General features: G+C 45.7%; 1 protein-coding gene across 17 annotated transcripts in view; it reads right to left on the bottom strand.

Moving 5' to 3' along the window:
• Positions 1 to 19,645, bottom strand: part of LOC144936108 (protein furry homolog-like) — a 267,791-nt gene that overhangs the window by 35,383 nt on the left and 212,763 nt on the right. For all 17 annotated transcript variants that reach the window (XM_078862979.1, XM_078862980.1, XM_078862964.1 and 14 more), the window contains 11 exons: positions 19,158 to 19,260; positions 17,457 to 17,557; positions 16,751 to 16,895; positions 15,140 to 15,243; positions 13,309 to 13,497; positions 12,543 to 12,771; positions 7,207 to 7,328; positions 4,347 to 4,534; positions 2,868 to 2,962; positions 1,299 to 1,786; positions 127 to 342 (listed from right to left, as the gene is read on the bottom strand). In XM_078862979.1, the coding sequence (XP_078719105.1) occupies positions 127 to 342; positions 1,299 to 1,786; positions 2,868 to 2,962; positions 4,347 to 4,534; positions 7,207 to 7,328; positions 12,543 to 12,771; positions 13,309 to 13,497; positions 15,140 to 15,243; positions 16,751 to 16,895; positions 17,457 to 17,557; positions 19,158 to 19,260 (1,980 nt within the window). The remainder of the gene's footprint in view (positions 1 to 126; positions 343 to 1,298; positions 1,787 to 2,867; positions 2,963 to 4,346; positions 4,535 to 7,206; positions 7,329 to 12,542; positions 12,772 to 13,308; positions 13,498 to 15,139; positions 15,244 to 16,750; positions 16,896 to 17,456; positions 17,558 to 19,157; positions 19,261 to 19,645) is intronic.

Below are 19,645 nucleotides of genomic sequence, written 5' to 3'. Positions count from 1 at the left end.
AAGGTGTGCTTTATAGTGTCAAGAATACGGTATATTCTTGTTACAGTATGTGTAAATGTAAGGTCAAAGTATATTGTTTTACAAGGTGACCATGGACAAAGGTGAAGCACAGATTGCAGCCCTCACCTGTTGCCTGGGAGGCGTCGATAACGGCGACACGGGAGACGGGAGTGAGGCGGCTGAGCAGGCGCGTCGTGAGCTCCACAGTGGCCTGGGACGTCAGCCCCTTGAGCAGCAGCAGCTGCAGGCCTGGGAATCCGGCCCACCGCAGCTGAGCCAGGGCCTTCTCCAGGCGCTCCCACACCTTGCTACTGGCTCCATCATCCAGAGGTAGCGCGTGGCCTGCGTCAGTGGTAGGAGCCCGATGAGGGGTGTAGGGACGGAAAAGTGAGAATTTTTTTTTTATGAACTTGATCTTATATTTTTTGCGTACGCCATTTGAAAACTGACCGACAAGGCCGCAAAACACAATGAAATCCCGATGACGTACACGTACGGCATTAGAATGGAAAAGGGTTAAAAAAAAACAGGACGACCAATGTCCAGGAACATTAACAGATATCCCAGGACAGTGACTTCAAATAGGAGATGTTCCTGGGAAGACCAGGGCAAGTAGCAACCATGTGTAGAATTCCATTATTGTATTCCCAATGGAGTTCTTAAAACTAAAAAACTAAACTATTTTTTATTTTACCAGGTAAGGCTCACTGAGCTATATAGGTATTTTTAAGATGCGACCCGGCCACAAATGATAGCTCAACGAAGTTGCTTCTCATGTGAAAATTTATAGGCCGGGAATCAAATGCAGCTCTCTCGGTTCAAGTTACAATTTGCCAATCACTGCTCGAAAGCTCATCCTCGATCGTCACTTAATCATTGTCAAAATAATTGCCACGCTGCTATGGTGATGACAGTCATGGCCCCTGATGAATGCCCAATTAGGTAATTATTTTATCGACCTTGGAATTGGGATGAAGGATTGGGTCAACCTTCCTATAAACTTAAATTTGGTCGTCCATTAATTGAACAAAATATATTAGTTTGACTACCATGGGTCGAACATTATCCACATATTTACCACCTGGGACAATTCTGCACACTGATATGTCTATGAAAAGTTACTTCAAGGGCTCTCAAAGGTAGCTTCTGTATTATCTGCTTCTGTGGGCTGTTCCGTAACATTAATGTCATTATTACAAAGCTTGTTCACCCAGGGACACGAAGGGTTACAACTACTCTGGCGAAAAATTGGCTGGATTTTTCGTCTCATGCTTGCTGAGCTGACTGCCCCAACTCACCCAGCAGCCTTTCGAGAAGGCGGAGTCCCATGAGATACTCGCTCTCGTAGTCCGACTCCAGCAGGGCACTTGCCCCCCAGAACATGACCGTGAGCAGAGCCAAGGGGTCTGATGGCGGCGTGCCTATCCCCGATCCCGCTCCCGACCCCGCCACGCCCCCCGCCGCCCCTCCGCCATCATCGGCAAGCGAGGTGAGGCTGCGGGCCTTGGCGAGGGGGCTGCTGCGACGGACGCGCTCGTACGGGCGGTCCAGCGTGATGCTGCGCCACTCAGAGCCCCCATCCGCCAGCAGCGCGTGCTTCTGCGAGGCCGAGTTGCTGCGCTTGCGCCTGCCCATGCCGCTGATGATGTTGCTGATGATGATGTTGGGGCTGGCGCTGTGGCAGCTCGACAGGCTACCAGTGCGGGTGGGGCTCGAGCTGAGATGCAGCTGCCCCGTGCTGCAGCGGCTCGGTTCCATCTTGGTGGAGAGCGCCGGGTCCAGGGAGCTGAGCAACAGAAAGGCGATAAATGAATGTAATACATCTCCGACGTGCGCTCAGGTCGTACCGTTCCTGCACGAGTTCTTAAAGAAGCTCGCAGCGTGTGGAGACGTCGGATATCATGCAAACAACACGTGGTACAACCCAAACACGCATAGTAGAGAACTTTATAGTACAACCATGAAAAACTTACACAGTAGGAAATGTAATATACTACATTTTCACAGGGAAGTCTCGCCAAGTCTCAGTTTATTTTGTGAGCAGGTTTCCGCATTTAAGAAGTTTGCGAAATTATTCTTCAAGGACATTTTTTTTTTAAAATATCACATTGCTCTGATAAAACATAAGCGTAAGAAGAGACAGCACTCCAAGGGCCAGATTCTCTCATTGATGAAAGTTCTCCTTTGCCATAATTTTTTATAAACATTTGCCGATGTCCAGATTATGAATAGAAAACAATAATAAATCAACATTACGCATGTATTGCCTTTCCTAAAATAAAAAAAAAACTTCGCCCGACCATGCCGATGGGTTTCTGACCATTGGATGTCTTGCCATCGCTGGCCACCTCGTGTCCTAGTGGGTTATGGGAGTTTCACCGCACCTTATGAAATCTGAGACCTCTAGCAACCCTTCCTCCAAACGCACTGCATTACAAGCATGTTCAATAATTAATTACCAACACTGGATTACTTCTCCTTTTTCTTAACAGTCTATCACACATCAAACTGCATACCCCACTTTACAGGATGCAGGCGTCCTACTGGGAAAGAATGAAAACTCCAATATAAATGCAATTTGCATTGATTGGCTCAGGGTCAGGAACAGAGATGAGTGTCACATGGAGGTGTTTTCATGCCTATTTGTGCATGGAGACATTTGGACCAGACCTGCCATCCCATTAGTAACATTTCCAATGTTATGGCAAAGCTTGAGGCATGTTCTAATTTTCTATTCCAGAAACTACATACCGAAGCAGAACCATACACCACGGTTGGGGGGAAAACCCAGACGTTACATCACCATCTTTGGCCGAATGTCTTTTATGATGTGCCATTTTTGCTGAGCGCTGCTTAATGCCACTCACCCAGAGAATGCAATGAGAAAGTTGTTTAGTTTGGAGCACTCCGCTATTGTATCCACGGCGGTTTCCAGAGTCAAAAGCACCTCCAAGACATTTCCCTGTCACATAAAACAGACACCATTACTCACAGTGATACATTATTGATGATCTGTGACAGTTACTTTATATTTATTTGTGTTATTGCATGTCAGCAATAAAGCAAATACATATAAATTAACGTAACATACACATTGTTAAGCCAGAAAAAACATTTTGTTAGTAAACAAACATTTACTTCATTTTCTCTTTTAAAAGTTTCATTTATAAACAAGACATGGAGTGAAAATAAATCTCCATTGGCAGCCTGGAGCCAGTGGTGAAACTCCATATTTTTGTGGCCATTCAATATATGGGATGACTTCCCACAAAAGTGGTACTCATTTTATTGACATGAGAGAGATGATGGGCCGTGTTGGGTTTGATCTCACAGCCTTCTGATTGTGAGCTAATATCTTTGGCACAGATACAGAGGGACGATCCATTTATCGATGCTCTCGTAAAATAACGAACTGAAAATATTTATGTTCAAAGCCTCTACACGTGTTTCACCAATGTCACTACAACCATCAAATATTTCATAAGATATGGGAGCCATCGAAAGTAACGTTTATATAAATTGCTCAATCAGTATCTTAATAAACTTTACATTCGTGCAATAACATATACCAGCTACGCCTAAATGGATGTGAAGTCAAAATAGTGTTTGTACAATGCCTGGTGCACAGCAAGGCCCCAATGAGTGACAAAGCCCCACTAACAGGATTCCTTGGGTGGACTTATATATACAGACTAGCGGGAAGTACCCGGCGTTGCCCGGGCTAAAAAGACACACACACATGAACTTACACATACACAGACATCGACCCACACACACAAACACATCAATCCACACACAAAGACAAAAAAAAGATTCCCCGTATAGCCTTAACAGACTGTAGGGGCAAGTGCTGTTAGCAAGCTATCAATCTATTTAAGATAAAGGAAGACTTCTTCACAATTCTGGCAAATCATCTGATGAAGCTGGTGGTAATCACCAGCAAAAAGTGACTCAAACTGTAAATGTTGTGGGTTTACTCTCCAACACACCAGTAAGCTGAAGTAGTAAGTGATGGGCACCTTAGTAATTGGCTGTGTCGGGTGGTGGTGAGTTAATGACACATTTATATTCATGCGATCGAACACAAAAAGAAAAAACTTTATTAAGAAAAATATTGGTCCCCAACCTAGTGCTAATATACTTGTCAAAGACTGCCAAAATCTAACAATTGTGTGTAAATGTGTGCTTACCCAGAATGATAACGTAGTCACACCTAACCCCGACAAGCTGACGCACGTGACGATGAACAATGACAATATTGATGACAGGACAAACAAAAATAAAATCGAGGAGAGCAACGGAAGAGTGCGTGGTGGTGCGGGGCGGTCGAGGGAGGGGCGTCGCACCTGAGTCTCCTCCGCCGCGTCGCCCACCCTCTCGACGAGGCGCGACAGCAGCAGCGAGAGGCTGTGCATGCCCAGCGGCTGACGCAGGGCGCGCAGCATCTGAAAGGAGCGCCCGGCGTAGTGGCGCGACGGGCACGCGAGCGCCAGGCGCAGCGCCATCTCACCGAGTCGCTGCTCCAGGTTGGAGCCTGCGGGATCGCGGAAGCGACATCACGGAACGAAGGCCGGGTGAGTTTTGGGGGTGGGGCAGGGGTAAAAAGCATCAAAAAGGTACGAGATTTATAGGGCAATTGCTTAGAAGGCCCAGCAACTCAAAGCACCTCGCATCTCATCTCAATCATTCCACTGCCCTGCTGCAGTCTAGCCGAGGGGGTTCTGAGTAGGTGGGTGGGTATCCACCTACTCAGAACCCACCCACCAAACACCTCCCTGTGTGGCACAAGGTGTGCACAGCACCGGCCTGCAAATGGTCCTTCGTCAAGCGCGTGTCGTCTCTATACACCTCGCTTCAAGCTTCTACTGCTGCTACTTCAAGGAGAATGATAAATATATATGCTTTTAATATCATAGTCCAAGTCAAAGTTTCTGGATGTTGAAATGAACATGTGACAAAAGAATATGAATTCCTGCAGTCACCAAAGTTTTAAGGACATTCACTGTTTAATCTGTGTATCATCATCTCGCATAATCACTTACATACTAACCGTGCACTCGCGTTATAGCCTGCTGGCACGGAGGTTATCCTGCTGTTGGAGTACTATGGTTGCAACTTGCAAGAAGAAAGTGTTGTGTTAACATCCTGGCTGGGGCATGATTAAGCTTCTTACTTTCATAGAAAGTTCACAGTGGTTGTACCACAGAGTTGGCCCATCTGCCTTTAGTTTAAATACATGTTAATTTTGATTCATATGTTGTTTTTTTCTAACTTTATGTGAACGAAAAGACACAAATTCGCCTGTTTTCTCATTGAAAATAGGTACATTTCAAAATATCACTGTCCTGGTCACAAAAGCAAAGTTGTGGGGAATAATCGCCATTATCTGTACTTTTGAGGCATAAGCAATTAGGAAATAACACTTACTACCCAGGAACAAACAAAAAATGTTGTTACAGTGTTATATTTCCTTGTTCATTTATATTACTGTGGATATTTTAAATACCTGCATCACATTCCTTTGGTCTATGACGCTTTCAAGCCTTTGATATATTTTCTCCTTGAAGGATTATTCTGATGAATATGTATAGATTTACAAGTGATTCAAATGCGAATTCTTCCATGTGACTGTGTAGATTATTTATAAAGCAAAGTAATTCAACCCAAAGAACAATGCCAATAGAGTACAACTTGTGACCTAATTATTTCAAAATAGAACTCACGGTTTTCCACATTTCCTGCCGTTTCATCACGAAACAACAAGAACACTATGAAATAAATACAAAGTTACAAGCTGTACGCCCCCGTGATACATTCACAACATGGCAAAATGCATTCCATGTGGTGCCCGACGTAGGCGGTAATGATAAAGAGATCAATGCCTTGTAGGAAACAGCTCAACACAGCCCTTTCTTATTGAAACAAAGACAAAGCTTTCCCCTATTATAGCCTCAACAGACTTTAGGAGCAAGTACTGTTCGCGAACATCTATGAAGGCCGATACGGCACACAAGGGGGTGGGTGGCCAGCACCATGCCTGGCCACCTCTGTCTCCCTCGATGGCGATGTTTACTTATCACGCAAGGTCCTCAATTGAGGCCCAGTCAACCTAGGGGGAGGACCAGGACCGGTTCAGAAAATCGGTACTGGTGTTGGCCGTGAGCGGGAATCGAACCCAGGTAACTGGGTTTGTGGCGCAGCGCGCTAACCGCTAGAATATCCCTCCCCACTGCATTAAACTACCACAACAAACGCGGATAAGGAACTCATGCACGCACATGCAGACATACACACTTAATGCCAAAATATAGTTATGCTCAAGAATGTCCGGGTGGGGGGGGAAATGCTGTTAGCGATCACCTATTAAGGCCGGCACGATCCATGAGGAGATTATATGGTGTGCCGATGTCTACACAGCACAACCGGCATTCATTTATGGGTGAATTGATATAAGGTATGCCCAGAACAGGTTCTTATATCACTCGCCACTGATGTTAGAAAAGGTGGCTGGGAATCGAACGCCACCAATCTTCACATATTGCACATACACGAATTCCACACGCGCACACATGGGCAGACACAAAAACAGCATGTGTATGCCCACACGCTTGCTAGCGTGCCAACAGGCTTACACGACGCAGGGCTTAGTGAAACATGCCTAGGGGCAAGGGCATGCTTCCAGCTTCTCGAGCAAATTCTGGTCATCATCTTTCTTGAATGGCAAACATGGGTGTCTAACAAAAAACCCCACAATTTTCAACACTCTATTGTAGTATTTTTCTTTCAGTTCCGAGTCTGTGCCAGATGGACTTTTAGTTTTATTAGGCTCTGTTTATACACATTCAAATGCGCACACACACACTCAAAAAAGACAAAGATCCCCCATTTAGCCATGACAAATTGTTGGGGCAAGGGCTGTTAGTGAGCACCAATGAGCCGGCACAACAGAGGAGAGGGTGGGTTGCCAGCACCACATCTGACTGCCTTTGTCTCCTGAGTGGCGATGTTTACACAGCACACCAGGTACTCATTTGAGGCGGAGTCGACCTAGGGGATGCCCAGGGCCAGTTTAGATAATCGTCACTCGTGTCGGCCGTGAGCGGGAATGGAACCCAGGTCACCTGGTTCGTAGAGCAGCGCACTTACTGCTGCACTACCGCTCACCATAACACACGTTCTGACATGCACAGAGACACACACACACACCTGGCCTGCTGTCCTTGAAGATTGAAACAACATGCAAGAGAAACTTGCTAAGCTGCTCTGCACTCTGAATGTTTTGATTCTTGGTGGAGATGTCTTCGTAATTCCACAGGGGCCCATACTTTCTGCAGAGACACAGGCAGGGAAAAGGAAGCAAGATAATTATGGCTACTTCTGTGGATATATACTCTGTTATTAAACTAAAAATATATTAGATAATAAACAGGGTGTCCATAAAGGTACAGTCATCCATTGTTCAGAAATTATAATTACACAGCGGTTTGAGTTAGGTTGATAAACTCCACACACACTTGGTACTCATCATCATCAGGCATGGTCAATTCACTGCTGGAGTAAGATTTTCCCAAGCCTCCTCCATCTCTCACGTCACTTGGTAGTACGATGATTCATTCTATCATGAGTTTGATCATGCTAACCCCTCGCAGGTCTGCAATGGAACTGACGACGCACATCCGAAGAATATCTCAGAGAGCCCTGCTCGTTCAGCAACATCTTGATGCGTGCGATCGTTTCGAACTGCTTCTGTTTCCCGCTGCCGACGATGATTGATTGGTGAAACTGTTTGGTTTTTTTTAGGCACACATTTAATCTTGCACATAACCCTCGCAGTCAACCAGAGTTAAAAAAGCTTAATAATTATACTTAGTTAATAATGGATCATGCCTGTACGTGCAATATGTTTAACAAGCGTCTTAGCGCAACAGAAGCAGATGGCAGCCTCAGCCTTGAGCTTTCTCCGCCCAACATGCTTCAGCTGTGGATTCCACACATCAATAGCAGCACAGCCTTCACCAGGGAATGATTTGAACCTGTTAACCTATAAACTAAACTATTTTTTATTTTACCACATAAGGCCCACTGAGCTATATAGCTTATTTTCAGAACAGACCTGGCCACAAATGATAGGCCAATGAAGTGGCTTATCATGTGGAAATGTAAAATAGCCAAATTGTCTAAACACGTGTTTCGAAATGTGGAGGGACAAACCATAGGACCCGGAGAAAAATCCACATAACCACGTGGAGAAAGACGTGCAAACTCCAAATATACAGGTGTCAGGGTCGGGATCAAACCCACAACCTACCTGTATACCAGGCGATTAATTTAACATCTCGCCATCGTGGCGCCCCACGGTGTTAAACCGACGTCTCTAGGCAGTACCAGTGTGCAGTGCAGGAACCTAATAATCATACTCTGATGGAAGGCTGCACAATTGTTGTGTCCAGCAGCCAGAGTCGGAGGAGGGCCGCCTATGTCCACTGCTGTTGTGCTTCGAGGATTTTTGAACCTGTTCTTTGCAGCCAAGCCAAAATGTTTCCCAACAAGTTGGTAAATTATTGATTTACCAAAATATTCGATGACATTGTCTCAACTTAAATAACTTTATACTCAGGCAAGCTTGGGAAATGGCCACAGGGTCAAAATTGTGCTTGACCCTGAAAATTATGTAAATGAATAACAACTTTTAATGAGCAAAAGCCCAAGAGAATCACGGTTACAATTAATGCAAGCAATTTTACATTCACATATTGTCACACACAATCAGCTGTTCCGCATAATGATTGGAAGTATATGGACAATTAAACTAAATAGTACTGAATGTGGCCAAATAGCATAATGCCTCGGCAAAGGGTCAGTTCACATAAAGCAGGACAAGAACTTATTAAACCTGACAAACATATATACGTCATAAATGCCTCACATTATTTCGGAGGATAAAAAATCTAAAATTTTTGTTTAGATTTAATTTTTTTATTGAAATAACTTCCATTTAGCATTTCTGAAAACTGGATCCTAGTCTTGCATTTGTCTAACTTACATTGTAAATAAAATACACATTTTTTTATTTGCTTAATGAACATGTCCAGTCGAACGACTTGCAGATTAAGACAACACACCTGTAGCAACAGGAGACGTTACAAACACTTCACATTGGCACTGGTATAACATGGTTGCCTTTCAACAACCTACACTCTTATTTCACGAGGCTTGAGGATCGCGGGGAACACAACACGGACGTTTCCCTCCGTAACACAACCGCTGCGAACATGTTGACCCGACGTCTGAAGTTTTTTTAAGAAGCGCGCACACAAAAACACACACACACCCTGAAACAACCAGCATGTGCCTCTTTCCAGAGGCATTAAAACACATGCATCATCCCTTCACACTGTTGCGCGTGCTTCTGCTGATGTGTTACAGGAACATTATGACACTCATGTGCACCCCCCCCACGTTCCTTCTGCTCGTACGCAGCGGAAAGTCCCGCGGAGTAGTGCTCAGCAACGAGCCACTGTGCTGTGTTTCACAGTTGTTTTTTTAAGCGCAAAATTTTTTTCGACGTGAAATTATTGAAACTAGCCACTGGAGGGTGCAAGACAAAAATCACCGTTAATTGCCAAATTGTCTAAGCGTCTAGAAATAAGGAGATGGGAAAAAAACGACGTTGTTGACGGCCGCCAATGGAGATGAACAGCAGGCCATGCTTGATTGAGTGTGGCGGCATTGACTTCTCTGGGTGACCTTACCCCGGCTAAGGGTGATTCTTATTAGTCTTGGAAAATGTGGTAAAAGGAACTGCTATTATAGTTGTCCAAGTTGATTTGTGATGATGTATAAGGTTTAAATGTACGTGCCTAAATCACCCAAATTCTGTATCAAAGCCAGGCAAATATTTCTGGTAATTATATCAATGTCATCTGAAGCTGTATTGCTCCATATAAGTGGCCAAAAACGTCGCTTAATGTTTTCAATACATATATTTTTTGCCACCTATTCTCAAGGGAATATGACTGGGTGTAACTTTGGTTACATCAATTTAATTGCAAGGGGAAGGGTGGAGGGATCAACTCGGTCCAGCATTCTTCCGTGGTCAATTAACAGCTACTCGTGTCCGAGACACAGCAGGAATGTGGAATTTCCTCAACTGGCAAAGGGCTCCCACCAGAGCCTTGTCACGAAAAATCACCGTGGGAGATGATGACGGTGTGGGTTGACAGGGGGATTAGGAGCCACATTATCGAATACCTTGTGCAGGTAAATATAACCACAGTACATTCAAAACATGAATGCACTCCGGGGTCTATGGATTAAGTCAAGTTTGATGTCGGTCAGTCAAAAGTTGCTGTAGCCAAGTGGATAGATAGTACATTACAAGGTCTTGCGTAAAATGCAAAGAAAATGAATTTGTTTGCTGGCCCGGTAATACTTCGTTATTTTAAATGGTTAACAACTTTATTTCTGCAAAAAAAAAACATGCAAAAAAAATTGACAATTAATAAATGCTCGTTAAACTTAATGAGTAAAGTGGTTAGCGGTGCTGCGCGATGAACCCGGCAAGCAGAGTTCGATTCCCGGCCACAGTTTATATCAAAGTTGAGTTATAAGAGAAGTAGTACTGTCCTCCTCCCCACCTTTACCAAAAGGCACGAACACGCTGGGTAAAGTATGGTGTAAAAAACACCCTGGAAAGATCGACGTGAAATGGGGGAGGCCTTCACCCATTGTGAATTGAGAATTCACGTTTTTTTTTATCTGTTACTCCACTCAATAAATATTACACTTCACACGAGAAGTTAATACAACACGCAACCCAAGGATGAAGAGCACGCACTTGGCTCACACACAAATTCGTTACTTCAACACTGTCAGAAAGCTCCCTCAGCTGGTAAAATCATAATCGTAATCTGCATTCATCTTTATCACAGATATCCAGGATAGGGCAGTTAGGAAAGTCGCAACAACAAAAGAAAGAATACAGCAAATGACAGGAGTGCGACGTATATGAAAGGTAAGAAAATCACTAAAAATAAATATACTCTTTGGTTCTTTCGGTAAAGTCACGTAGAAATAAAATAAAATAAATAATAGAATACGACGTTTCGATTGCAACACAAGCAACCGTTATCAGGTGTGAATGCAAGCTCGGAGAGAGACACACATTTCCAGAGAGAGAGACAAACACAGACATGGAGAGAGACAGACACAGAGAGAGAGAGACACACACAGAGAGGAGAGACACACGCAGAGAGAGACACACACACAAAAAAAAACCTTCCAATTTATCTCCCCCTGCCGCTCTCTAAGTTTACTGGGTTTGTTTTATCAAACTTCCAATTTCTCTCCCCCTGCCGATCTCATTGACATGCTAATTCCTCTGCCCCTACCCCTCTCTCTCTCTCTATATAATACCTCGTCACAGAGGCGTTGTTTCTCTGTGTGTCTCTGTGAGTGTCGCTCTCTGCGTGTGTGTCTCTCGATGTCTCTCCTCTGTGTGTTTGTCTCGCTCTCTGTGTGTCTCTCTATGTGTATGTGTCTCTCTCCGAGCTTGCATTCACACCTGATGACGGTTGCTTGTGTTGCAATCGAAACGTCGTATTCTGTTATTTATTTTATTTATTTTCTACGTGACTTTACCGAAAGAACCAAAAAGTAATTCCTGCAGTCACGAAAGCTTCAAATCAAGTTTAAAAATAAATATGTAAAACAGATAAAGTGTATATGTTCACATTGCAAAGTACACCAATTACCATTCTTGGGCAGAGTAGCAAGACAACAGCAAGAGAAGTCCAGACCACACCAAGACAACACACAGTCCCCTCAATAAAATTGCACACAAACATTGAACAAATCTATACACGCGGGTACGGATGAATGGTTGGTTGCTCCTTAACAATCCTGGGTCGCCCCCACCATTCCCCTCCCCCCCAGTTCCCTCCTCCCCTTCCTCCCTCCCCCTGTCCCTTTCTTTCTTCCAGTATGTTCGTTTACTTCCCCCTTACCACTCTCACCTCCCCATATAAACCTTCATGTCCACGCATGTGGTCTGCACCTGGGTGGGGCAGTGAGCCCAATTTCCCCCCTTCATTGGGCCATGTCGCACCAAAGCCGGGCTGCTGTTTGCAGAGTTTCTGTTCCCCCTCTGTTCTGTGTTCGGCGTTTTGTGGCAATACGTTAACTTCCTTGCCCGGTATACAAGAGGTCACGGATTCGATCACGACCCTGGCGTCTGCTGTTTATTTGGAGTTTGTATGTTCTCCCTGTAGATTTTTCTCCAGATCCTCCAGTTTTTTCCTCCACATTTAGAATCAACATGCATTTAGAGTATTTGGATGCAAAAAAAATCCACATAAGCCAATTCATTGAGCTATCATTTGTGACCAGGTCGCTTCTGAAAGATGAGCTAATAGCTCGGTGGGCATTCCCTGGTAAAATAAAACAAATAGTAAGTAAATAGCTAATAGGAGTTGTGTAAAAAAACAACAACTCTGGATTGCAGATGCGAGCGCGGCTCAACAGGAAAGCACGGGCGGGCGAACCTGGTGCTGATGAAATGGACGAGGGCGCGTGCCCTCTCCTCCACGTCGCACGAGGCGTCCCGCTCGTCGGGCGGCGCCACCGTGAGCGCCGCGTGGAGCAGCGTGGGCGCGTGAGCAGCCGCATGCTCGCCCGTGCTGCCCAGGCTCAGGCTGGAGCCCGTCGAGCTGGGGCTCAGGCCCGAGTCGGTGGCGGAGGGGCTCTGCGAGATCTGACGCAGCTCGCTGGCTCCTGCAACATGGGACGTGGCACGCACAAACGATGATGACAACAATAAAAAAACAATATTTAGGACGTTTCAAATTGGGGCGGAGAGCTGTCGTGGTGCAACAGCACTCCGGACCCTGTGATCCGGAGGTCACCGGTTAAAATGCAACCTTCTGGCACGCCAGTTCTAATATAATTGGCTAAGGCACCTGACAACACTTAAAAAAAAAGTCACAGAAAATAATAAGTTAGATGGCAGGGGGCATTGCATTGAGGTATGAGTGATAGAGGGATCACGACTGGGAAAGAGTGGAGGGGCAAGGGGAGGGAAGATGAAGAGAATGGGCGATGGAGAAGAGGTAAGCTTTAAATGAGGAATGGAAGGAGGTTAAGGAGGGGAACTGCTTAATGTTTGTCGAATTTCTTTCGCACCCTACATGTAGCCAACCGTGCTAATCGTAGGTAATGTACAGGGGAAGTTTATTCCCAATGGCGCGTATTTCTCATATCCACCCCCGACTCTATTCACCCTCGCAGCGCCGTAGCGCTGGGCAGTCTCACCGAGGAATGCGCTGTGCTGGGCAGGCGACGCCTGCACGGCCAGGATCTTGCTGTGGTTGAAGTCTCGGTTGGCGAGGAGGACCCGTGCCACCGAGCGGTGGACATCCAACCCCCCCACCTGCACCAGCAGCAGGTGCAGTAGCAGCTGCTTGCTGTGCTCGGGCACCTGCGGGTGCTGGTGGTCGAAGCCTGCGTACCGCGGTTTACCCCACACATTGGCATCGTAATCAGCATTATCCTCACCTTCATCGTCATCATCGCCAACATCGTCATAGTCGCCATCATCGTCACCGCCATCACCATCATCGTCATCATCACCGTCATCATCGTCTTGAGCACCAATATTATCAGCTTTGGCATTTTATCGTAACAAAAAAAGGTAAAGGTGCAGCCCTGAAATGTCTTGCTCACACCGCTGCTGGTGGAATGGCCTCCACGTGAGGGGAGCTCGAGAGCCCTCTGGAAGGTATTTGGCCAGAGATGTCTTGGAAGGGGTGGTAGTAAAGAACACTCCACCCCACACCACACGCAGATGTGCCGACTGACTGCGGTGAACTCATTCATACTGCCGCTGGCTGGATGGGGGATTTAGGAAAATGTTACAATTGTCACGCTGGGAGATCAAAGTGGTGACCACCCTCTGCATTGCCCAGTGTGCTAACCATTACATCGTGGAAGCATCCTGGACACCGAGTACGATATGCTTATTTTTAGTCTCACCAGATGACCCTCTGGTTCATGCGTTTAACTCACAATTTAAAAGTGCACGGTTCAAATTCCAGCCAGGGGATGACTCAACGCAAGATGCCTTGAAGGTTAATAAAATGAGTCCCACGTTATTACAAGTCAACGGTTGTAGTCATGTGGATAGAAGAAGAATTGTGCTGGCACGTTGGTGAAACTAAAGTTTAGTAGAGAACTGAAGCCACTGAATATACTTTGTATATTAGCCAGTACATCTCTCACGATCGCTTTCCATTGATGCTGCACACATTTTGATTTTGCTTGCTCGCTCTCACTTACGCTAAGGACCATCACACTCACTTCTATTGATATGGTGTGAAGTTTATGTATGTAGAATTTATTTCGCACCATACATAGCCAACTATGCTAATCGGAGGTGCGGGGGAAGGACAAACTAAACACAAATAGCAGTTCTAAAGAAAAAAGTTTTCAATATAGATTTAAAAGTACATAGCTCCAGTGGCTTCCTAATATTGGAAGGAAGAGCATTCCAGATGGCCACAGAAGTGCATCTGAAAGCGCGGGATGAGTTGACCGTCTTTGTTGGATGGCCAGCAGCCAGTCGTTGTGAGCATGATGGGAGTTGCTGCGGTGGTTTACGCTCCTCGACGAGATCAGCGGGGTGCTCTGGTTCATTTGTGGCGAGCACTTTGTGTGAATAATAATAGGGGTTTTCCCCTTTTTTCTGGCAACAAAACTGAAACCTTTTTACAAGGAATCATGTGTGCATTAACCACAATACTTGTGGTCAAAATGCAAACAAAAAACACACTCTGATAATATATGCATTCTCCTTGAAACTGATTGGTCCACACCAGAGACGGCTTTCTTTTGAGCCTCGTCTCAATTGGTGCTAGACCAGAGGACGCCAAAAGGCGTACAGCTCAAAGACAATGCACTATCAAAGTAATGAGGGCTCGGGGTAAGCATCTACATCATTAGACCTCCTTTGCCAGTACCAAAATATAATAATAGGGTTTTCTCTTTTTTTCTGGAAACAAAACTGAAACCTTTTTATGAGGAATCATGTGTGCATTAACCACAATAACTTGTGGTCAAAATGCAAACGAGTGCGTGCTGAACTCACCCAGGAAGACGGCGTGCAGGAGCACCGGTAAATGAATGCTCCACTCCAAATGCACTCCATGGTCCACTACGAGTCCCGTCAGCAGGATCATCGCGATGCTGCACCTGTGTGAGAGCACATGCCACCGGGTCAGTACAGAATTGGTACATGGTACATTTTCTTTAGACCCCCCCAACACTTCTTACTTCATTTTTTGATCATAGCAAACAAATATTAAATCCACAATCGATACTTTAACATGACACAGTGCAGAATTTTGCATGTTTGTGTAACGGGTTCCAGAGACACTTGTAGAGGTAACTTCTTTATTACAACACAACACTCCAACAGTCCTGATACTCTGTTACAGCCTAGGTACACAGCCTAGGTACACAGCCTAGATACTCTACTCTGGCTACGCTCTGGAACTCGCCCTCACAAGGTCGTAGAGTCGGGAGTTCCAGAGTCCCACTACTCGCTCTCACAACATCCCAGGGTCTTCAGATGGCTGGTCGTGGGTCTTGGGTCTTGAGTTACAACTGGCCCCGATCGTCTAGGGAGCTCCCCTTTTTATGCCTAGTCCAACGAGGGGTGAGGCCGTGTGCGCCACCAGACATCCCACAGAGCACACACAGCCCCCCCCCCGTTGGCGGCGCCAAAAGGCTTAAGCGCCTGGACCCCCTGGGAACCCAGCGCCTGGCGCCCAGAGGCTTAAGCGTCTGGACCCGCCCGGGAACCCAGAGCCCCCAGCAGCCCCTCCCTTCTTATGTCACTACATTTGCATCGATTAAATTGTTTTCACCAGTGTCTCACAGCCTGTATATATTTAATTCCACTTCGTATTTTACACGTTACTTTTGTGTTAATTAATTTTTAATACGCTTGTTGAATGAGGAAAAACTTACTGAATGTTATGGCTTTTTTCAGTCGAGCCCTGCCAAGATTTGCAGTAAGGGGCCATGAATGCTATGTATATTCCCATTAAATAATTGGCAGGTAAGTTGTAAAATTTGAACTGGCACACAACAGGCCTACTCTTGCGAATAGTGTAATTGGATCTTTACACCATATAATCCCTGAAGAAGAGTCAATCATTCATGAGATCACCTGGATAACAACAACAATAATAATAGATTTCTCACTACTTCTCTCTGTATTCATGATTTTATTGCCTTGCTAATGGAACAGGGACTGCCAAAGCATTTGTCTTGGGATCTGTTTTTAAGAATCTGGTGAAGAAAAATCAGAGCTTATGATTATACATAACTTCATGGGGACATAAGACGAATGTGGTTATGGAGGGCTGATGTGATGGTCTATTCGTGAATTGTGTCCTGGTCCCTCATGTCTCTGCTGTTGCCTCTCCGGTATAGTGCAGCTTCTTCAGCAAGTAGTGGCCTGTGTGAACAGTTGGGAGGGCTGTCCCTTTAACCTTCACACTCAAGTTGAAAATGTTGTCTTTGGGTTTGGTGCGTAGAGAATTCAGAAGCAAAAAGAAACCCCAATTAAATTAATTGCATCAAAACAAACGATAACAAAAGTAGCGCAACCTGCGATTGGCTACGTATGGCGAAATCCAACTTCAACAATCATACACACAAGTTCCGTCCCTCTCTCCCCATGCCCTCTCACCTGTGGAGGGGAGGGGCCTGGCTGAAGGTCTCAGGCAGGTGATCCGTAAGACGAGCCCAGTAGCCTAAGGAGGCAGGCATGGGCAGGGGTTCCGGGCGTGTTGCCTCCGCCATCCGCACCCTCCAGCCCATGTATGCTGGCTCAGCTGTTAAAAACGTCACAACCCCCCCCATTGCGTTAACAGAGCGTATCGGGCATTGCATTAATGGTAATGGAGCAAGCTTCGAAGCGCTTCAACAAAACATTACGGTCATCGCGTTAAGGAAGTACAAAGAGAGACGCGTTAACAGAGCGGATGGCATTTTGGTCATGGACAGCATACACGGCAGTGTTACATGAAGCATGCAGGACATAGTGTTCATGGAAATGTGTTGTTCTTAGGATAATAGCTGGATTTCTTCAGTAATATTAACTCTGAAGGCTCACCGAGTACCTTTTGCGGCATATAAACATCACCAACTAGGGAGACAGGAGGCCGGGCATGGTGTTGGCCGCCCACCCATTTGTGTGCCGTGCCAGTCTTCACAGGTGCTCTCGCTAACACCACTTGCCCAAACAGTCTGCTAAGGCTATACAGGGGGATCTGTGTTGCACGCTGGGTCTCACTAACATCACTTACCCCAACAGGCTATACAGGGAATCGCTGTCTTTGTACACCAGGGCTAGCTAACAGCACTTGCCCCAACAGTCTGCTAAGGTCACGTACTTTTGTCGTCCTCGCTGGAGCTGCCCGAGCCGTTGCTGTAGCGCGACTCAAGCCGGGGGTGCGGCCTCATGATGCCGTAGTTCACCTCCTGGTGAGGGTGGCTGTCCCAGGCAATGAGAAACAACGCACGTAGCAAACATTAAACTAAAGAATAAACAAAACTATTTTTTTATTTGTATCAGCTAAGGCCCACTGAGCTACAGAGCTCTCTTTCAGAAGCCACCTGGCCACAAAAGATAGCTCAATGAAGTGGCTTACCATGTGGAAATTTCTAGCAGCCAAATACTCTAAACGCATGTTTCTAAATGAGGTTGGAAAAACCGGAAGACTAAGAGAAAAATCCACAAGACCACGGAGAGACCATGCAAACTCGAAATATATGTCCGGCTCAAACCCACAACCTCCTGTATACCAGACGGGGTAGTGAACATCTTGCCACGGACATAAACGTTCGTGCAGGCAATTCTTTATTTTTGTTGTGGTGGACTTTCTCGTCATTTACAGATTTTAATTATTGATTCCATTAGGGGAGTAAATAGCTCCCCATCGTGTAGATATCACGTCTCTACACATACGAGGTTCCAAGCGAAAGACTTGGCAGCATCGAGCATTGAAGATTACCGTAACGATGAGTTCTAATAAGCAAGAAACCGGTCTACAGTTGTCTGTCTCACTGCTGCCTGTTGGTTCGTCACATTGTGTTCAAATTTTGATGGCGACCTAAGTCAAGAGAACCACAATGCAGTTCTTCAGGAAATGGTGGGTTTACACAAGGCTTAAAGGTCGAGAGTGTTTTGTACGAACAGTGCATGTTTTTGTGTTGCTGTTGTTATTGTTGTTTTTGGAACTTTGCATTGCGGGGTTCATTTCTTCGGTCTAAAAAGTTAAAACCACTTCGCGATAATTCCACAGCAGTCATCCTATGAAGAAACCGGCCCCTGCCATGGGAACGTCAAATTTCTATCACTGGCTAAGGGCTGGCAGCAGAGATCGGCACTTCTCTACTGCTTGCACATCATGTTTACCTTTGAATTTGACCCCAGGTGTCTCGTATATATTTCTATAAAAAAAGGTACTGAACTCAACGGGCTCTCAAATAATATAAACGATGATCAATGGCAGATTGATTAGCTAGATGTTCACCATTGCCAGCTATGCCTCCCCGTCACAATGAGGGCCACCGTTCTTCAGGAAATGGTGGGTTTACACAAGGCTTAAAGGTCGAGAGTGTTTTGTACGAACAGTGCATGTTTTTGTGTTGCTGTTGTTATTGTTGTTTTTGGAACTTTGCATTGCGGGGTTCATTTCTTCGGTCTAAAAAGTTAAAACCACTTCGCGATAAGTCCACAGCAGTCATCCTATGAAGAAACCGGCCCCTGCCATGGGAACGTCAAATTTCTATCACTGGCTAAGGGCTGGCAGCAGAGATCGGCACTTCTCTACTGCTTGCACATCATGTTTACCTTTGGATTTGACCCCAGGTGTCTCGTATATATTTCTATAAAAAAAGGTACTGAACTCAAAGGGCTCTCAAATAATATAAACGATGATCAATGGCAGATTGATTAGCTAGATGTTCACCATTGCCAGCTATGCCTCCCCGTCACAATGAGGGCCACCGTTGGCAGTAGGCGACCAGCTCTCCATGTGACTGGGTGCGCGCAGGGGGACACGCCGAGCGGTTGCGTTAAGGTGACGCACCTCTCTTCAAAGCTCGCCCCGTTGACCATCTTGTTGTCGGGCCCTTGCGCAATCCCGGCAGCGCCTCCGCTCCCTGCGAGCGTGTGGCTGCTGGAGCTCGTGCCTGCATACAGGAGGAAGGGGCAGGAGGGAATTTAGTGACACGGTGGCGAGAAGTGGTTCACGTGTGGCTGCACGAACCGGTAGGAGCACGATTCGCACGGTTGGCTAAGTACGGTTGTGAAAAATAAATTCAAGATACATACATACACATACGTACGGTCGCCAGAAATAACTGAAGAAATTGGCACTCAAATTGGTTTGCAATTACATGTAAACACGTTATATTTGAGGCCATGAAACGAGAATAAAAATGAGTCTTGACTTAAAGCTTTCGTGACTGCAGGGAATGAGAATAAAAATGGTCAGCTCTTAATTACTGACACACGTGCTTTTGAGCTTGTTGTCCTTCCCCCACACCTCCCATGAGCATGGTTGGCTACGTAAGT

This window comes from Lampetra fluviatilis, chromosome 15 (genome assembly GCF_964198595.1).
Source record: "Lampetra fluviatilis chromosome 15, kcLamFluv1.1, whole genome shotgun sequence".
Lineage (NCBI taxonomy): Eukaryota > Metazoa > Chordata > Hyperoartia > Petromyzontiformes > Petromyzontidae > Lampetra > Lampetra fluviatilis.
Note: the sequence above shows the minus strand (reverse complement) of the source record. Positions and strands in the feature narration are given on the sequence as shown.